Source organism: Crassostrea angulata, unplaced genomic scaffold (assembly GCF_025612915.1).
Source record: "Crassostrea angulata isolate pt1a10 unplaced genomic scaffold, ASM2561291v2 HiC_scaffold_1, whole genome shotgun sequence".
Lineage (NCBI taxonomy): Eukaryota > Metazoa > Mollusca > Bivalvia > Ostreida > Ostreidae > Magallana > Magallana angulata.
In genome coordinates, this window is record NW_026441566.1 from 287,224 (window position 1) to 306,976 (window position 19,753).

The window sequence follows — 19,753 nt, forward strand, 5'->3', positions numbered from 1 at the left end:
TGGTTTTCAAGAGGAGGATTTTTTAAATTATGCAAATATTTTTAATTTCAATTCTGAACTAAGGGAGCAGTATTTTATTTTAATAAACTTGGATTCCTATAATCTAACACAATGCATTGTGTCTTGTCTGGTTTAAATTTGTCCAGTGGTTCTAGAGAAACAGACAAACATGTGAATAGTGACATGTACAGACAGACGATTTTTGCCCATGTCAGCTTAAAAAAATACCAAATTCAGGGATAATATATACATAGGTAAAGTTGAAGGTGATCGCCTTTTGGCGGGGACATTATAGTATAGTTATAAATCCTTGTCGTTTTGGCTTCATTGTGTCAGTTCATATGATTGTTATTGTGATAAGGATTTAAGGTACCTCACTACACCGTGAAATAGTTTCTCAAATCAGCAGGAAATTAACTGATTATGATAGAAAACATGATGGATAAGAAGTACGTATGTCAAATAGGCGAAAAATGTGCAATTTTAGATAAAAAATGATGTTTTCAAAAATTCCATTCGGTAAACATAAACAAAAGCCTCAGGTGGATTCGAACTCATGACCTGCGGTTCACAAGCCTGATACTTTAACCACTGAGCTATGACGATATACATCTGAATCGATTGATACAAACAGTTTAACAAAACATTTAAATCGCCATCTTGTGACGTAGTGTCTTAAAAAGTTTAAGACTCGGTGTAGTGAAGTACCTTAAAAAGAAACTCCAATTTAACATTCTGAACAATCTTCTCCTCAAATCAGCTCCTTCTAAATCAGCTCACTCTCAAAATCAAATGAATTTAAAGGGTTAAAAGACAATCATTATATAAATCCAACTTAGCATAGGCGCTGATCTAGAAATTTCAAAAGGGCTTGAGGGCTGCCCCCCCCCCCCCCCCCCACCACCTTTTCTTGCAGCAACAAATTGTTTTTTAAATTTACATATAAAAAATTGAAGTATCATGGAGTTGCCCCCCCCCCCCCCCCACTTTTTTGAGAGTATGTAAAAAATTGATATGAAAATAAGGAAATGAGGAGTGAAATTGAAGTGCTATACTTTGCCTACTATGATCCTACTATACACAGTAACACAGATATACATGTATAATACAATTTGTTATTGGATATCGCACTTTGATCAAGATTATTAAATTTTGTTGATCAATATAATCACAAAGTTGATATTTGGAAGTTGATATTTGGACTCTCTCTCTCTCTCTCTCTCTCTCTCTCCTTTTTCAGCTGTTTTTGGTACTTTCAAAATAGGGGTTGATTGCTGGATGGTCAACAAAATTAACCATCATACCTAACCTTACATTATCATAAATTACATATATACGGATAAATCATATCACCTCTTTAAATAAAAAACGCGTTTTGATATTATCCCTCCTTCATTGAGGTCTCGTATACCTTTAAAGATCTCGCGAGAAGAAAACATGGCGGCCGATTTTCAAAACAAAATGATAAGAGAAGAGGAAAATTTAAGCGTTTTTGTTGTATCAAAACGTTAAATGGCGAGCAGACAGGTGCATACATAAACTATAATTCATAAAATGTACACTCTCTCAATGTTAAGATCAAGACGCATGCAACACCCCCAATCAAATTCAGTATATATTTCTTGTTCAGGCATGTTGCCCGCTGTCAGTTGTTAGTTTACAACTATTTTTATGGTGGACATATCGTTAATCACATAGGTTTGTGTTGTAAGTGTACAAAAACACCACGATTCTCTTCATTACTTATAGCGTTTATGAAACAGAAAAAAATTGTTGTTTTAAGGTGTCATTGCATATGATTTTCATGTTAAACAATTTAAAGGTTGGAAGTGATCTATTGTTGAAAAATGTGTAACAAGTACTTGCGTGTACATATACACACATTAGTGAAGATTATTTTGTTCTGAAATTTTTATAGCAAGCAGTTTATGAGGAATAAATTAAGTCACACAATGAAAATGATTGCTGTGCTTTGATCTGTACATCATGCATGGAAGTTTTTTTTTCTTTTTCTTTGGTAATGCTGACCTACATATTGAGTTAAGTTTCAAAAACCATTTTGACATATACTTTTAAAATTACATTGAAAGAAATTATTCATTTACATTAAGTAATGATTTGTTAAATCTATATCAATATACAAATGACAAGTCTTTTATTTTTGATTGATCATTATCTGAAGTGCATGCAGGGAGCAAATAAGATTAGAATTGAACTATTTTCAATGCTCTAAATTATTTTATAATTGGCACTGAGCTTATTTGTAGAACTAAATTTGTTGTGCAGCCCTGAGCATTATTTTTACTGAAGATAATGATTCTTGTAGGTTTGGTTTTCACTCCCAAGTGATCCTTGGTTGGAGGAGGAGGAGGAGGACTGTGACACACTTAATCTCCTCACCCAGTCAGCACAAGGTCAGCTCAGCTTACCCCAGCAGACCTACAGACCAAGAGAGATCAGCAGGCTCGGGTACCATCCATCCATCAACCCTGGCCCTGTCCCTCGACTGAACCTACAAGAGAAACCACAGTCAGTACACACTTTTAACTTATCTGCAAGGAGTTCACTGTCATTCCATTCTGACCAGTCTTCACAGGTGTCCATAGATTTAGAATCGGCATCCCTGTCTCAGTTCTCATTTGATGGCAGCAGCTCTTATCATCCCAGCTGTGATGGACAGGAGGAGTTAAAGGACACTGTTAATCCCAATAGAGGCAGTACTTACAAGATTTCAGACAATATGGATGGCAATTGCAGATCATCTGTTGATTCTGGCCCAATGAATCGGGTAATATTAATAATTATGATCTAATTGAGGAGATGATGACTTTTGTATCAGGCAAATATGAGCTTGAACAGAAACTGTACCTTAAGCTTTTCATTCTTAAAAATTTATAAACATTTGTATCTACTATGGAAAATAATTATGCTCATGATATTTACAGTTAATATGACAGAATTAGTTTAGACAGTTGTGTAATCTCTTGTGCTTCCAGACTGGTTCTACTAATGACAGCCATCATGTGGATTCCAGTCAGACTTCCCCAGTTCGCGGATTATCATCGGATGAAGGGTCTGGATGGAAATCCGAAACAACAGAGACCTCTGAGGGTAAGTAAACTGTTTCAAATGAGTATAAATAGAAACACTACAGGTGTGTCCTCATCAAATTTACAGCAGGATATTTGTGTTTGATGTGGTAAATTTATCGTTTGTTGGCAGGAAACCTCAGTCTGTCTCAGTACGCTATTGGCGGAGACCAATCAGAGGACGACTCGCCCCACCATAGTGCCCCTGAAGAGTTTTTGACTTCCGCCATCTCTGAGGTTTCAAAGGATTTCATCTCAGGAAATTTCTCTCCATCAAAGTACCCAGGGGCATCCGGAGAAAGCGACAGTCTCTCTGATGGGGACAATCCAGGACATGTGTCAGGAGCAGTGTATGCGAGATATCCGGAATCCGCGACAGGACTGTCTGATTGTGAATGGAATCCGTATGCCACTGAATCTGATAACAATTATACGCCTAGATCAAATGTCAGCGAGAGTGCCACTGTGCCAACGGCTATCACCACTACAGCCTCAATGGCAGATTCAGAAACATTAAGAAAAGGAGATAAACTGGATGAAATCTATGCACAACAACTCTCCAGGAATGTCCCTGACAGGAATAGACATTCCCCATCCAGTCCTAGTGCTACAGACTCCGGACATGGGAGTGTGAAGTCCTCGTACAGAGAGGAGGAGCTCAACTTTCTACAGCCGTCTGCTTCTTATGTTCTGTACTCTTCAGAAAACAAGTCAGGCCAACCTAAAGAAAGGCTTCCTGCAGTAGAGAAAGATTCCATTACCGCTGAGCAGCTTCGATCAGGACAAAGCAAAGCTTCAGAAACAAACTCAGGAACCAAGCAGAAATTATATTCCAGACCGGAGCCTTTGGGTCAGACTGATGAATGCCTGTACGCCAAGAGGACATCCTCCCGAGACCCAGCCCCTGTGCATGAGTCGAGAAAAGGTTCAGAATCCAGGAAGAACAACACTGGAGAGTACCTGCCAGTCGATGAGAGAGACAGGTTACTGAGCAACCTGCATACTGAGAATCCAACAATAAAAAGGCTCTCAGATCCTGGAGTAAAGTCGGAAGCTGCAACCTCAAGTTTGAAGGAGAGATTGTCGGATGGGGGGTTGTCTCAAAGTGGAGGAGAAGATGGACTCTCACAGAGAGTAGCGAAACTTTTAAGCAGTGCTAATGAACTTGGATCTTCCCTACATCAGAGCTTATATAACAAAGAGGCACTGGGTTTGGATGATCGGGAAAATTTCCCAAAGTACAAGTTTTCTCCGGTACGGTCACAGTATCATGGTCTGTCCTCACCTAGCCCAACTCTGGGCAATTCAGGTCAGGAAGATCTAACCCGATCAGCAAAGTCTATGACATCTGATGTAAGCTTAAGGTCGTCTCTTGGTGAGGAGGTGGCCAAGCTCTTAGCTCGAACAGAGTATGCCAACGGTGTAAGACCTGATGAAGATGTGTCTGCAGCCAGTGAACCAAGCAGCAAAACTTTCAAACCTATTCCCATGGAAACAAACTCTGGTGCTGAGATGGACAGTAGGAAGAAAGAAGCTAAAGAGCACACGAGACATGGATCAGAGGACAGCCAGAAATCGGAGGATTCCCTGGATCGTAAGGTGAAAGAGATCCTACAGAGGACGTCATATGTGGAGACAAAAGAGCTCCCAAGACGGGAAGAATCTGCTGCTCTAGATTACTCGCGTCTACAGAGAGACTTGCAGGAAATCCAGAACAGTTTGCCTGTTCACCTCAATCATGAATCATCAATGGATGCCTCAGGAGATAGGGAGGCACTCAGGGATAGTCTCAAAATCAGTGAGAAATCTTTTGTGTCCGAGACTGAGAGTAGGAGCGGAGGCAAGAAATTACTGTGGGACCACGGAGCAGATCTTGGGTACAATGATAGCGGCAGATTTCAAGGGACTTTGAAATCGGACACAGAAACTGTCGAGGGTAGTCCAGGCACTGTAGATAAAAGCTTTGAGTCATCAGGGAAATCCAGTCAAAGGTCAAACGATGACACGGAGAAAGGTGGCGATACATCGGACGTCGTGTCTGACCAGCTGGAGGTAGAGATTGATGAAATTCGAATCAGTAATGTGGCAACTGATGTTGAGGAAATAATTGCCAAGTACCAGAAGAAAAGGGGGCCTTCCTCGATGGAGCCTCAGTTTGAGGAGGATACATCGGGCCTCGCTAGCAGAGTGTTCAACATCCTGACCAATGAACATCCTCAGAAGCAGGCCACAGGAATTCTGGAGAACGTTGTCAAAGAAGAGAGGAAACTCATTGACAAGATGGCCGACCTGCCCAGGATGGACTCTAGCTACCATGGATATGACCTTGCCTCAGCAGACAGCAGCTTTGCTCCCAAGGACACTGACATCAGGAAGCAGCTGGAGTGGTCCCAGATGAGCTCGCTGGATTACGGCCACCTCGACAAGACAGCATTGTCAGAAATGTCCTTTAAGACTGGGTTGCCCTTCAGTGCTCTGGGGAATGCCAAAACCTTCTTGTCCTCACAGCTCCAGAAAATGTCTGAGCAGACATTTAATCACAGCATTGAGCTGAGGACTCCAAACCGGAACGTGCTGGAGTGTTATACATTGTACGGAGCTGAGAGGAACCGGGGAGGACCCCAAAAGGAGGCTTGGCCCCCCACAGAAAATCAAGGGAGACAATCAGAGGCAGACAGAGGGAGAGCGGTCAGGGAGGATGCAGACCCCAGAGAAATGGACCCCCTTTCAAAGTAAGATTTCTGGCATGCATGCTCACAAGTTGCTGTATATATCATAAACCTTCACAGAAACCTTGCACTATTGTAATGAAAGAATGTGGGGAAAACGAGGCTTGTGTGAAATTTTTTATAGATTGCTAAAAAAAAAAACTATCTAAAAACTTAACATTGGTGACAGAATGTAAAATGGTGACAGTAAATGTGAATGCTTGTTTCTAAGTATGTAATGTGTATGTTCAGTTGGTATGAGCTGATGGCAGACTGAGTTGCTTGCTAGGTCAGCTGAGCAGTATATCAGGGTACTCTCTCTTCAAGGTTCAGGCCTAGAACATAATACTTTTTATACTGAAATTGTAAGGGCAAAAAATTTAAGTTACCCATAATTCTTTTTTGTGATTTTCTTAAATTTTCCATATGCAGAATAAGAGGTTTCTTATCAAATTCCATTAAAAGAAGTATTTTTTTTTTATACAATTTACAAGTACTTTTTTGTATGTTGACCCCTCCCCTCTCTACAACTTCTGAGATACTGCTCTATTGTGTAATGTGTTCACACTGTTGATGCATGATCTAGTGTCAGTGTTTGTACCTGCTAACTTGCCTGCTTGCACTTCACTTTACAGTCACAGATTTTTCCTTAACTCTTTGGATACGACCCCTACAGAGTTAAGGCCACGTCGCTATAGTGATCCTCGAGAATTCTCCCCCGAGGGAAGGGGAACCAGGTAAAACAAGTGTTTTTAAATGTAAAACAGATAGTTAAGTGAGTCATTTCTTCATCTGATCAGTGTTACTTTTATTTAAAAGTACAAGTTTAGGCATGTTCTAGATGCACTATGTCAAGACCTCTGACTCTCTATCTCCCCTCCCTATCTCCCATTGTCTGTCTCTTCGACCATTTGCCTGTCTGTCTCTCAGGCCATCTGTCTGTCTGTCTCTCAGGCCATCTGTCTGTCTCTCAGGGCATGTCTGTCTGTCTCTCAGGCCATCTGTCTGTCTCTCAGGCCATCTGTCTGTCTGTCTCTCAGGCCATCTGTCTGTCTGTCTCTCAGGCCATTTGTCTGTCTGTCTCTCAGGCCATCTGTCTGTCTGTCTCTCAGGCCATCTGTCTGTCTGTCTCTCAGGCCATCTGTCTGTCTGTCTCTTGGGCCATTTGTCTGTCTCTCAGGCCATTTGTCTGTCTGTCTCTCAGGCCATTTGTCTGTCTGTCTGTCTCTCAGGCCATTTGTCTGTCTGTCTCTCAGGCCATTTGTCTGTCTGTCTCTCAGGCCATTTGTCTGTCTGTCTGTCTCTATGGTGCACTATCTATAAATGTAAGGTGTTATATATTTATTCAATAACAGCATTTTAAATGGTGATAAATTTATATATAGATATACTGTACATTTTATGTAGGTATATACTTGTATATGATACTGTTACTCTCTTGTAAAAAATAAAAAAATCAAAATTTTTTTTTTTAACAAAACATGTTTCCCTAATAGGACCCACTGCAAATTTCATATAAAATACAGCTTTATACTGTAAGACAGTTACTATTCCGGAAAATATTTTTCAATAATTAAGTATTTCTATTATAAAACAGTTTTATTGATATAATTTCGATTTCTTGAATTCAAAAATGATATTGAATTTTGAATCCGGTTAAGTTCCTTACTCATAACATCTCAACAACTGTAAAGGATGTATAACAACAATGGGGGAACCCCCCTCAGTCTCCATTCCATGTTTTAGAGACTAATGAACTTGTAACAGTGATGTTGCATTGCCAAAAGGAACAGCTGTGTTGACAGAAATTAGATCTGGTTGATCGCTGTAAAATATCACTTTGAAATGCTCCCTTGGAAGTAAATGTTGTGTCTTATCGTTCCATGGATAAGATGAAATGTTGTCTTAAGTTTTCTTTTTGTCTTACTTAGTCTAGTTTGCTTTTTGGGCTTAAAGGGCTTTTCAACTGATTATCAGTATATTAGATATTGATGCATGTTATCACATTAGCATTATTTGTAAAAAAAACAAAATTTAAACTATTTAATGAACTAACCAACATTTATATCTACTCTTAATTAAAACTTGTTGTATAAAGTGCTAATCTCACTAAATGAAAAAGGAAAATGACTTAAATATTTCTGTTCTGTTTGAATAGGGAAGGACACAACAGAAGTAAATCGGAGGATGACAAACCTATAGTGCCTGACCATGACCTTATGTATGATAGAAACGGGTCACGACCCTTGACCTCAACAAGGTATGCTAAGTTAAAATGTACAGATGATTGCATAAAAGAAAATCAAAGCTATTTTTTTCAAGAAACAGGCCTCGATTTGATCATTTTATTGAAGTTTTTATTTTTGTGAAATATTTGACCATTTTACAAAATAACTTGTATTTTTACCTTTATAACAGAGGTGAGAGTGGAGCCAGACCCAAGAACCCTGATCAGAGGTCACTGGAGGGAACCCCGCCTGGTGAGTTCTCTCCTCTTGTTTTGTCAAGTTTCTAGGATATACATGAATGTCCATGTGGGATATTTGTCATTTACATCAATTTTGTTATAGAATAAAGTTATATTTCAGGATACTGGGAACTATGAAATATATTATCTGATGTTGATTTATTCCCATCAGACCTGATACTGTAACCAAAAAAATAAAACGCATCCTTTTCATTTATTCACGTAATTCATCAAGTGAACTATGCACTGCTAGTATATGACTGTAGGCTTTTACGTTTTATTCTTCCACGTGTTTTATTTCTGCTGCAAATTTTGAATTATTTGAATTATTATTTCGTTAGTTGGAATCGGCCGACGTCTGCCATACAAACCAAAAACACGAGGTATTCTGTTGATGTTTTGTGTATTGGACCGTCACTGGTTTGATTGGGTTGCGTTCACTGTTCTAATTACATTAACTGTACAAGTTGTCTAGTTTTCTGCCTCATTTTCCAACAAATCATCATTGGATTCAAGTCAATCAGATTGTGATGACAATAATAATGATGTCCAAGTAAAAATTACTGACTAAGAAATTAAATTTGTTAGAGTTTTGTATTTTCATTGGTTGTTTGTGCTAGGTATAGACGTACTATGATACTCACATGATCTTTTCACCTTTATGTAACCATGGCCACAGGGCAGAAAGTACACAGATGTTAACTGGAGACGCAAAAGACAGCAATTTAATTACGCTTCAATTAGGTGTAATTACATTGAACAATATATGTTTGTTCAACAACATTATTAGGACTAACGAGTTTGATTTGTGATCAACAGCGATCTAAAAACGTGAACATGTATCAATCAGTCTTTCCAATTAAATTCAATATTTTCATGATATTCTTTCCAATTAAATTGAATTTCAATGTAAGCATGAGACAAACAAATTAGAATAGTTATTTATATAGTGTTATTATTGAGATGTGATAATAGAAATGCAAGCGAAAAAACTTTAAAGAAATAGTGATAATAAAAAAAACAAATTCAAAACAAATTAATAAAAGTATAGAGATAGAAAACAGAAAGAAATGTTCAGATCAGATGCACTGAGGCAGGCAAGTAGAACAACTGGGTAGTTGTTGTTTAATGCTTTGGAGAATTCACAGTTGTGTTGTTTGAATTAATGGACAATCTTGCCAATCAGGAGAGAACATGACTGCCCTAGATGGCCTACAGGCCAGGCTGTCAATAATTAGAGGAATGATGAATAGAGAGATTAATTACCAGAGCTAATTAGATTCACATTGTGTTGAATTTACATTGATAACAAATTAACAATTCACAACTTATGCTTCGCTTACAAAAGCAAAGCAATATGTTCTCTCTGTAAAACTAATTTGATTTTTAGAGTTTTTATGTTATGAACAGTGCAAACAGTTTACATTTAGGGCTTTAATACACGATGTGTTTGATGTCAGACCTAGCTTGGTTCACCCTTTGAACACAGACCTGCTGTCTGTTTAACATTGGATGTTCTAACTCTAACGATCCTGTGTTGGTAGACACCAGTCCCAGAATGGGCGGGACATCCCCAGCAGATTCGGACCTGAGTTCTTCCAGCGTATCCCGACGCAGAGAGGGACCCAAACTGAGGCCCTACAGGTGAGGGGATGAACACTGAATCAATAGGTTGTCAAATTGATGGTAAATGTGTCTCACATTCATGTTATGTGTTGTTTTGTTTGTCAGGCCCCCGGGGAGTCGGGAGGTGTATTACACGGAAACAGACGACTCAGTGGCTGACAGCGTGACCACCATGGAGAGCACCCACACAGGTAGGTTAAGGTCACACAACCGCACCAAACCCCGTCACCTATGATGCTTCACAGTCGTACTCTTTGGCTTGCTATACAGATATAACATATTCCAATTTTAGTTCAGAAAAATATTCTTGCATGTTGTATCTTAGACTTTACTGTGTAGAAATATTGTTATCTGCATGTATCTTGAACTGATCCCTAAATCTATTTTTTTAGTCTAATTATGTATATCCTTAATTGGTAATGATATATATATGTACAGGGATTCCTATGAACTGTACATGAAGCAGCAGGAGTTTCTCACTGTTCACTTATTCACTTTACTAATCCTCTGTCCCCTTTCAGTCTCCATCAGGCGATATTTACGAGGAAGTAGATTGTCGCGTAGTCAAGGTAACAGATATGATTAACAGCTGATATGTCCTAACTGTCTTTCCCTCTGAGTTTTATAGTTTTGTTAACACTGGCTGATGGGTTTTGTCTTGTACATTAGATGTTAAGTGTACTGTGTATGAAATAAGGACAACTGGTATAATCTAGTAGAATTAACATAGAAAGTATATCAGTGTTCCCCACCAATAACCCTCAGAAAATTACTGAAATTCAATCTTCTGATCCCCAGTACAGCCCCTGTAATGATCATTTTACCCTGTATTCTGTCTGAGTGCGTTCTATCTGAGTTTTGTGTTTATTTAGGGTCAGATGACGCGGTGGGTCCTTATATTCCGTCCCAGCACCTGGGAAGTCGACAGGATGGACACCGATCTTCCGGTATCTATGGCAACAGAAGTAATGATGTCGTAGAAGACGCATTGTCAACTATTGAGGAAAAATCTGTGATGGTAAGATTTTTTTTTTATATTTAGGAAATAAAACTATTGTAGGAAGCTAACATCATAAATCACAAAAACAATTATTTATCCCATTATGAACATCTGCATCGCTACAAAAAAATCATGAGAGATAATCCAGTACATGAGTGCACACATTTAGTAATGGAGAGTTGATATTCTAGGATGAAAGAGAGCGTTATGGAGGCATCAACCCATCCAGTCAATTCATGCGAGACAGTGGATTAGAACACAGCAGTCGGGTTCCCATGGCAACAGACCGAGCACCCTCTATTGGCAGTGATCATCCTTCCAATAGAAGTGGCCACTTCAGAGCTAGCAACCCTCTAAGTGGACAGAACTCCACCGCCGGGGCATGGACTGATCGCCCACGCAGCACAGAGGATGCTCTATATGAAGACAGCAGGATGTCAATGACAACGCGCTCTGACCCCGGCGACCAGTTCGCCACACCCAGACGCGTGCGTGATGTTTCGAAACTTTCTGGTCACGCACACGCCAGTGAAGACAACAGCTCTGATAACATTGTGAGAAGTAAATCTAGGTCAGAGACTGACCTGGTTTCTTTAAGCCCAGAGGGAAAGCAAGTTTCCTCATCCCCAGCCACAAAAGGAAGATTGATGGATTTATCCAACCAGCCATCACCCATTCCCCCCAATCAGTCTGCCTATCTTTCATCGTCTTTTCAAGGGGCACTGAATGAAATGCAGCAGAGAAAGCAGAAACAGCAGGATTACTGGACAGAGTCAGTGGAAGAAAAGGAGAGGGGGAAAGAGCCGCTGTCAAGGGAATCTTATAGGAGATCTGATGGAACCAGTGTTCCTTACTCATCCAGAAATCAGGAAGATGAAGTTAGAAGGGGTATTTTGGACAGACGACCAGCAACCCTCAATAGAGGGTCTGAGTATGGAAGAAAGAGCCCTATTGATGATGTGAGGAGGAGAGGAATTGAGGGAGAGGACAGAGGACACCCACAGGAGGAGAGAAAGCCCAGAGGCATGGACAGTAACGGGGAGGACTACCATAGAAGTGGAGAGAGAGAGGTGGAGATCCAGGAGATAGTCAGAAGCCGACCGCAGGAAGAGGAGATGTATGACTACACCACCAAAAAACAGGACAAGTCGGATCGATCTACACCTAACCAGTACGACAGGCTAGGGGACATCATGTCCCAGTACCAGAGCCGACCACTAGAGCCGGGCAGGGAATCCCTGGATTACGACTCCAGACCAAAATCAACGGATCCAGGCAGGAACGAGTTCTCTGTCAGATCATCCTACAACCCAAACAGAGGAAATCCGGACTCAAGATCCGGGAGATTGCAGAATTTGGACTTTCCAAAGACGTCAACAAATTCCAGATTTTTGGCAGATGACAATGCACAGTCAGACAGACGACAGGATGTGGATGTTCAAAGGTTTTATTCACGCAATGATTATGATACCATCGGAGGTCAAAGATCAAATGACCGAAGACCTCTTGAACTGGGAACCAACTTAAGTCAGGCCCACAGGGAGTCTGGATTTTACAGTGGACAGAGTGAAAGTGACAAGGAGTACAGGAAAACAAGTCCAGCTGCACTAGATGTCCCAGAAGTGTCAGGTTGTTCTGCTTTGGGGCCTAGTATTAGTCCAGTGAGTCAGCCATCAAAACTTAGGGAGGATACTCCTTATCGACCCCTTGAACCTGGCAGACACTTGGATGAGCACCCACTGGAGACAGGAAGTGGTATACAATATGGATCTGAGAATGTTCCGTATCAACAGAGATCGGACCTTGACTTTTACCGGTCCTCTTTACCTGACTCAGAGGCAAGTAAAAGGCAACAAAGAGTGTCACCTGAGAATGTAGCCACTGAGAAGAAAAGATCTGACCTAGATATGCAGGGGATTATTGAGAGGGAGAGGGGTAGGCCGTTGGACAGGGGCCAGGACTATCTAGACATGTTTATATCCAGCTCCATAGACCGAGACACACGAGGCAGAGACAGGTCAGGTGAGAGACAGTCTGAAGGTCGGAGGTCAAGAGACAGGTCAGGTGAGAGACAGTCTGAAGGCCGGAGGTCAAGAGACAGATCAGGTGACAGACAGTCTGAAGGTCGGAGGTCAAGGGAGAGATCAGCTGAAAGGTCACACAGGTCAAGATCACCAGCCAATAGAAGCAGTGAAAGAGAACTGCGGGAGTACCTGGTGGATGGAGAGGTCTTCACAGAGCTCCCACAAGTAAGTCTTGGCCTAACTCAGCCTAACTCAGCATGTACTAAAGATGAGTTTATCTATAGACATAATATTTTCTGTAGACATGTCAGATATTCAATTTTCTTTTTCTAGGTTCCAGATGAGGAGTTTGAAGATATGTTAAGGACAGAGAGGTTAAAGGCCAAGAAAGAGCTAGAAATGATGAGGCAGTAAGTGTAACATCCAATCATTGTGTGAAGTCAAGTGCATGTACCTTTAACAATCCTACCATGTGATTTGATGAATGAAATTATGGTTTTGATTTTCCAGACTGAATAGACCTAAAGGTGGCTTACTGACAGAAGAAGAGGAGAAGACTTTAGGGGCTGAGTTTGACACCATTCCACCCAGCAAGAAAGCCCAGGCCCTGAGAGAGACCCTTGAGAAGGACAGGGACCCCTCAATCCCGCCCAACATCAACGACTTGTGGAGGAAGTTCCAGGAGATGAATGAGACGCATAGTGACAGCAGCATGAACACGTCGCGGATCGAAACCCTGACCAGTCTACTGCAGAACCCAACCAAGCACGTCGTACAGAGGGCGCTGGATGACCGCACGTATCAGAAGGTCAAGGAGAGAAGGGTGGTACAGGGGCTGACCCAGATGGAGAGAGAGAACCAGGCAAAGGAGAGAGAGAACCAACACAGAGAGGTGGAGAAAATCAGGATGGAAAAACAGAAGAGGAGGCAAACACTGAGTGAAGAGGAAGTAAATGGAAGCTACGCAGAGATCCTCGCCAAACAGAAGAAGATGGTGGAAGCTGAGAAAAAGCAGAAAAATAAGGAGAACAAAATGAAAGGAAGCAAAAACGTACAGATTCAGGAGGTCAAGAAACTGGGTGATAGTGCTGATACCCTGTACTCCATCCCAGAAGACACCAGCTTTGAGTCAAGTAGAGGAGTCTCACCAAACGTGATGAGCGAGTCTCAGAAGAAGGTGAAGAGGAGCAGGCAGAAGAACGTGATCGATCCATTGATGGTGAAACTCAGGGACAAAGTGGAGCGACAGAAGAACAAGATTGATGTGGAGAAGAGAAAGGAGATGAAGAGGATGGAGAAACTTCAAAAGTTAGAGATGTTACTTGGTGCTAAAAAGAAAGGAAAGCTCTCAGATAGAGCTATCTCTGCTGAACTGGAGAATGTTTCCACCACCTCAGTGCCACAGTCTGACGATTCTACAACCTTCCTCAACTCAGATTCAACTTTGATGGAGGATTCGGATGATTACAACCCACACGTTCTGGATTCTACTTCATCCAAGGACAGCAGCATTGAAATTCAGAGGACGCGGATCAGGAAACCCAAGGACAACAGAGAATTCCAAAAATCTGCCATGTCTGTAATTCCATTGGATGACTCTGAGTCCCAAAGTGACATTATTATCGTTCGTAGACCAAAAACAAAGGAAAGAAAAGATAGGATCAATGAAGAAGCGGGCCATGTGTCAAGGAGTCAGAAAAAACACAGAGACAGGGAACTTAAAAAACAGGAAAAAAGAAGCTCTCCAGTGAGGGAGAAATTTCATTTGGAGACCTCCCCCGTCAGAAGCAGGAAGCTGAGGGACATAGGCACCATGTATCCGTCCCCCATCATAGTCAGCCCCCCAACTCTGCGAAGGCGCCCCAAGGAAGTAGCCATGAAGTCTGAGGCAGTGCAGACAGCCAATCGGTCCCTCTCTCCCTCCTATAGTCAGACCATGGTGATACCTGTCCCACTGATGTCTCCAGAGAGTCAGAGGAAAACCAGGAGTTCTGAGCCATCCAGGAGGGGCAAAACTGCAGGACAAAGGGGACCATCTCCAAAATCATCACCCAATAGGTCAAACCTTTTCCCGCGGGAATACACCCCTCCTCGATCTAAATCTCCTTCCAGTAGGTTGACCAATCAGAAAGCTAAGGCAGAATCATATGGTGAGGGTCAGCAGAGAAATAGGTCAACATCGCCGCCAAAAAACAAAATGTTTGTACCGGAGTCAGACTCGGAGTATGAAAAGTTTGTGATGAAGACACCACCCAAAAACAAAATGTTTACCCCCGAAACTCCAGATGATGAATATGCTGCCAGAATGAGAGATAGTCCAAGTAAGTACTAAATGGTCTTGATAATGCAAGTTTAATTGAAAAGTTAGCAGAATATTGTATTCTGGTGACTAAAGATTGGATGCAAGATTTTCCTGTTTGTGCAATTACTATGTACATACTTTAATTTGTTCCCTGTTTCATATAGAGGGCTTAACTTGGTACATTCCCATGGGCAAGGAAACCAAACCCTGGAAAAAGCCCCTCAGAGAAAGGCAGGCTCATGCCGTCCGCAGTGAACCCTGGCAACCCAGCGGAATCAATGACAACCAGTGGAGAAACATTGTAGCCAGAGAAAACCTCGATAAATCACGCGACACAAAGTTTGATCTAAATCCTGATGGAAAACTGATAGAAAACAAGGAGAACGCAATGGAGGAATCAGACGAAGACAATCCGGACACCAAACCCCTCAACAAAATGACTCTACAGGTACGCTATACACCAAACCCCTCAACAAAATGACTCTATGGGTACGCTATACACCAAACCCCTAAACAAAATGACTCTACAGGTACGCTATACACCATACCCCTCAACAAAATGACACTACAGGTACGCTATACAACAAACCCCTCAACAAAATGACTCTACAGTTACGCTATACACAAAACCCTGCAACAAAATGACTTAACAGGTATGCTATACACAAAACCCTGCAACAAAATGACTTAACAGGTATGCTATACAACAAACCCCTCAACAAAATGACTCTACAGGTACGCTATACACCAAACCCCTCAACAAAATGACTAAACAGGTATGCTATACACCAAACCCCTAAACAAAATGACACTACAGGTACGCTATACAACAAACCCCTCAACAAAATGACTCTACAGTTACGCTATACACAAAACCCCGCAACAAAATGACTTAACAAGTATGCTATACACCAAACCCCTCAACAAAATGAATCTACAGGTACGCTATACACCAAACCCCTAAACAAAATGACTCTACAGGTACGCTATACAACAAACCCCTCAACAAAATGATTCTATGGGTACTCTATACGACACACCCCTAAACAAAATGACTCTACAGTTACGCTATACAACCATTGCTATTATGAGACAGATAAAGATGAAAAAACCAATCAACCTGGATTCTTTTATTAAAAAAAAATTGAGCCAATTCTTTGTAAAGCCCAGATTGAGATAATTTTCTTTAAATAAAACTTTCTTAATGTGTAATAATTACATCTTTGTCAATAAATAAAAAGAAAGAAGTGTAATAATTTGTATAATTGCAAAATTACAATGTAACTAAAAATATAAAATTAAGAATAAATTCATCTTAATTATCTGTAAATCTTGAGATTTTCATGTGTTTGAATATGAGAGACAAAAATGACTCGTTGGCGTAAAGGAATTTAACAAACATAAACATTTGTGTATCACATGAGTTACTTGTTTTTCAGGATGCATTCAAGTTGTTCAAACAGAACACGATATCTCACGTCCGCGAGCGTCAGAAGCGAGTTACACTGGCGGCAGAAGAGAGGAAACTGACCTCGGCTCTGCAGGCCGAGAGAGAACAGCTGTTCTCCGAGAATAAAAAGAAAGAAGCTAACCCTGATGCTCACCCCTACAGTGGTAAGTCAAAATGGCAGGCTAAAATAATAATGGTTTCATAATGGTAGGCCAGTTCAATGCAGTAGTGAGTTAGAGTAAACACACTTATAACTATTCAGGCTTGCTGCAGATTCAGTTTAATTCCCCTACATGTAAGTAAAAAAACTTTTTGTAACCAAAGGACTATATATGATAAGGGCCTAAAATGGCCCCCTAAAATGAACATCATCATTTTACTATCATTCTTTGTTTTCTTAGTACAGATATGTATGTGATGTGTTTACGTAATATTCATTTTGGTTCAAGTGCCCACAATTTAGAAATATGACATTGTAAAGACAACCTTTTCCCGCCATTTTTGCATTTTTAGCGTAAAACAGCTTGTTTTCAAGCAGTTTTTCCTTCCGAAAACATAGAGCGCATTCTTGAACAAATAAAATATTTTAATCAGAGATGTATCTAGCCAAGACTAATAAGTGACAAAAAAATTTTCCTTGTTCAAGCATGCGCTCTATATTTCCCATTTGTAAATAGATAAGAAAAATGTCAATTTTTGGCTGATTTTGATTGAATTATAGAAATGGCGTCACTTCTGACGTCATATACTGGCAGTGAGTGCAAATAAATCAAATAAATAAATGAAAAATATCTTTTATATCAACTCTTCTAAAAAATTAGATAACATTTTATTGTACCCGAAACACTTAAAAAATGGCGAATTATGGGGGCCAAATTTAACTCTTATCATATAAAGTTCTTTCACATTTATAACTAATTCAAATTGGTTGTTCCTAGTATTGCACTATATGTGTTTGTTAGAGAAGAGTAAATTAAAATGTTTGTCTCAGTCAGTGGAAAAGTTGTAAGTTAACGTGGTACTAGGCTAAGTCTGTTTGATGTATAAAGAGATAAAGGTACACTGTTCAATGAAATAGTGGAAAGTCAATGGTACACCGATCAATGAAATAGTGGAAAGTAAATGGTACACCGATCAGTGAAAAAGTGGAAAGTAAATGGTAGACCGATCAATGAAATATTGGTAAGTCAATGGTACACCGATCAGTGAAAAAGTGGAAAGTAAATGGTACACCGATCAATGAAATATTGGTAAGTCAATGGTACACCGATCAATGAAATAGTGGTAAGTAAATTGTACACCGATCAATGAAAAATGGTAAATAAGTGGTAGACAGATCAATGAAATAGTGGTAAGTAAATGGAGACCAATCAATGAATCAGAATAGATGACGGCTAGTGGGCTGTATGAATAATTTATGAATGTCAGTCCGGTTGTCTTACTAAGATAATTGGTTGAGTTAGTTGTCTTTTTGTGAGGGATAGATTGCATGTACCATAATAGCAGAATATATTTGTCCTAAACCTGACATATATCTCTACAGTTTTATATAAAATTAATGTATATTAAAGTTATTAAACTCCGGTAACAAATTTTTATTCATTTTTCCAGAAAATCTCCATGTTCCAAAGAAAAGGTCCCTCACTAAACAAGAAATTAAAGAGCGCACAGCCAAGTAAGTGAAATTCTTCAGCTTATGCAAGTTAATAGGAAAAGCAGTTCATCTCCGAAATTGCCTAAAGACCCTTTAAGTTGATTTGATTAATGAGTTTATTTTAAAGTAGTTTTGTAAATTGATTACTGTAGATTCCTTATTTTATGCGTGTACTTAATTCCGCGATTCAACGATTTACCATCAAATCGCGAGAACATAAAATCGCGAATGCCGAAATTTTATCTTACTTTCATGTTGTTTACATGTGTCCCAAAATTAAAAGCGAGATTTTAAAATTCGCGAGACGGACTTCTCGCGATTTTACGCGGATATTAATTCCTCGCGTTTAATTAGGAATTTACAGTATTGGGTTAATTTTAAAGTATTTTTGCAACTAAACATTAGTAAAATTTTATTCTTTCTTAGGTTTGTTATGGATTTAATGACAGAAATGTTTTATTTTATAGGTCGTATAAGAAACTTGCAGAGGTTGTCCAGAAAAAGAAACAAGAAAAGACACAGGAAGATTATGCGCTGAATCGTCTAAAGGCTAAAGTTTTTAACAGGGTAGGTACTGATGGTCTATGAAACATGAAGTATAACTAACTTACTGAATCGTCTGAAATCTTTAACATAGCAGCTAATATAACAGATTTAAGTACTACATAGTGCATTTGTACTCTCTGTTATCATAGTTGTTCATGCTTGATGACCTTATCTATCAAATATTCATTTTATTTTGAATGCAAACAATCTGTTTAAAGTATTTATAGCTAAAACAAGCAGTTATGAGAAATGTTAATATTTAATGAATTTTATCCATGTGTTCATACAGCTGTGTCACTTAAAACGAATTTTTCCATTAAAAAACCTTGATGTATTTTTCAGAGAATTCAGAGACATGTGTTGAAGAAAAGTGCAACTCTGGGGTAAAGAGATGCCTGACTCTGTGTGGCGGGTATAGGACAGCTGTCTGTGATAGTGATATCTCTAGATCTGTCCATGCTCCGTTAGACATTGTATAACATGCAGGGAGAGTCCGAGATGTCACAGTCGGAGCCACAGATATTCTGTGTAGCACACTTTGTTTAGCCTTTACTAGGATGTGAGCCAGTGTCTAGAGTCCAATTTCTCATTGTCTTTTTTTTCTTACACATCTAGAAGGTCTGTAGATGTAGAGAAACTGTATATGATATGATGAGGTTTGTGCCATGCCCAGTGGTGGAGGAGTTTAGTTATAAACCCTCAGGAGTTGTCTGCTCCTGAACATTTGTAGAATTCATAACATCAGCTAGTTATGAAGTGTATGGTATTAATGTCTTTTTGTGGATGTTATCGTCCATGGATTGGGAATATCTAATTATCATATTTATTAATTATCTAATAAATTATTTTTGTAATTATGATCTTGAATGTTATTACTGTAAATAAAC

At 39.8% G+C, this 19,753-nt stretch overlaps 1 protein-coding gene across 5 annotated transcripts; it reads left to right on the top strand.

Annotated features, from left to right (window-relative positions):
* Nucleotides 1-1,424: 1,424 nt before the first annotated feature.
* Nucleotides 1,425-19,726, top strand: LOC128168487 (uncharacterized). 5 transcript variants are annotated; one of them, XM_052834682.1, is made up of 21 exons: nucleotides 1,425-1,527; nucleotides 2,327-2,788; nucleotides 2,997-3,111; nucleotides 3,223-5,821; nucleotides 6,433-6,534; nucleotides 7,956-8,057; nucleotides 8,216-8,277; nucleotides 8,606-8,647; nucleotides 9,809-9,908; nucleotides 9,996-10,081; nucleotides 10,412-10,459; nucleotides 10,763-10,908; nucleotides 11,082-12,937; nucleotides 12,980-13,139; nucleotides 13,248-13,324; nucleotides 13,425-15,235; nucleotides 15,381-15,664; nucleotides 16,656-16,830; nucleotides 18,278-18,341; nucleotides 18,788-18,887; nucleotides 19,209-19,726. In XM_052834682.1, exons 1-21 carry the CDS (start codon nucleotides 1,513-1,515, stop codon nucleotides 19,251-19,253), a joined length of 8,451 nt encoding a protein of 2,816 aa, XP_052690642.1. In that variant the 5' UTR covers nucleotides 1,425-1,512; the 3' UTR covers nucleotides 19,254-19,726. The 5 variants fall into 5 exon arrangements, with proteins under 5 accessions (XP_052690642.1, XP_052690640.1, XP_052690643.1 ...); XM_052834680.1 differs by having other exon boundaries at nucleotides 11,082-13,139; XM_052834683.1 differs by lacking the exon at nucleotides 10,412-10,459 and having other exon boundaries at nucleotides 11,082-13,139.
* Nucleotides 19,727-19,753: the final 27 nt, after the last annotated feature.

Bases quoted from the DNA above. Each gene is read 5' to 3' on its own strand.
- LOC128168487 (XM_052834680.1), top strand. The intron at 8,278-8,605 runs GTGAGTTCTCTC...TTATTTCGTTAG, and splicing joins ACTGGAGGGAACCCCGCCTG to TTGGAATCGGCCGACGTCTG. The intron at 10,082-10,411 runs GTAGGTTAAGGT...GTCCCCTTTCAG, and splicing joins CATGGAGAGCACCCACACAG to TCTCCATCAGGCGATATTTA.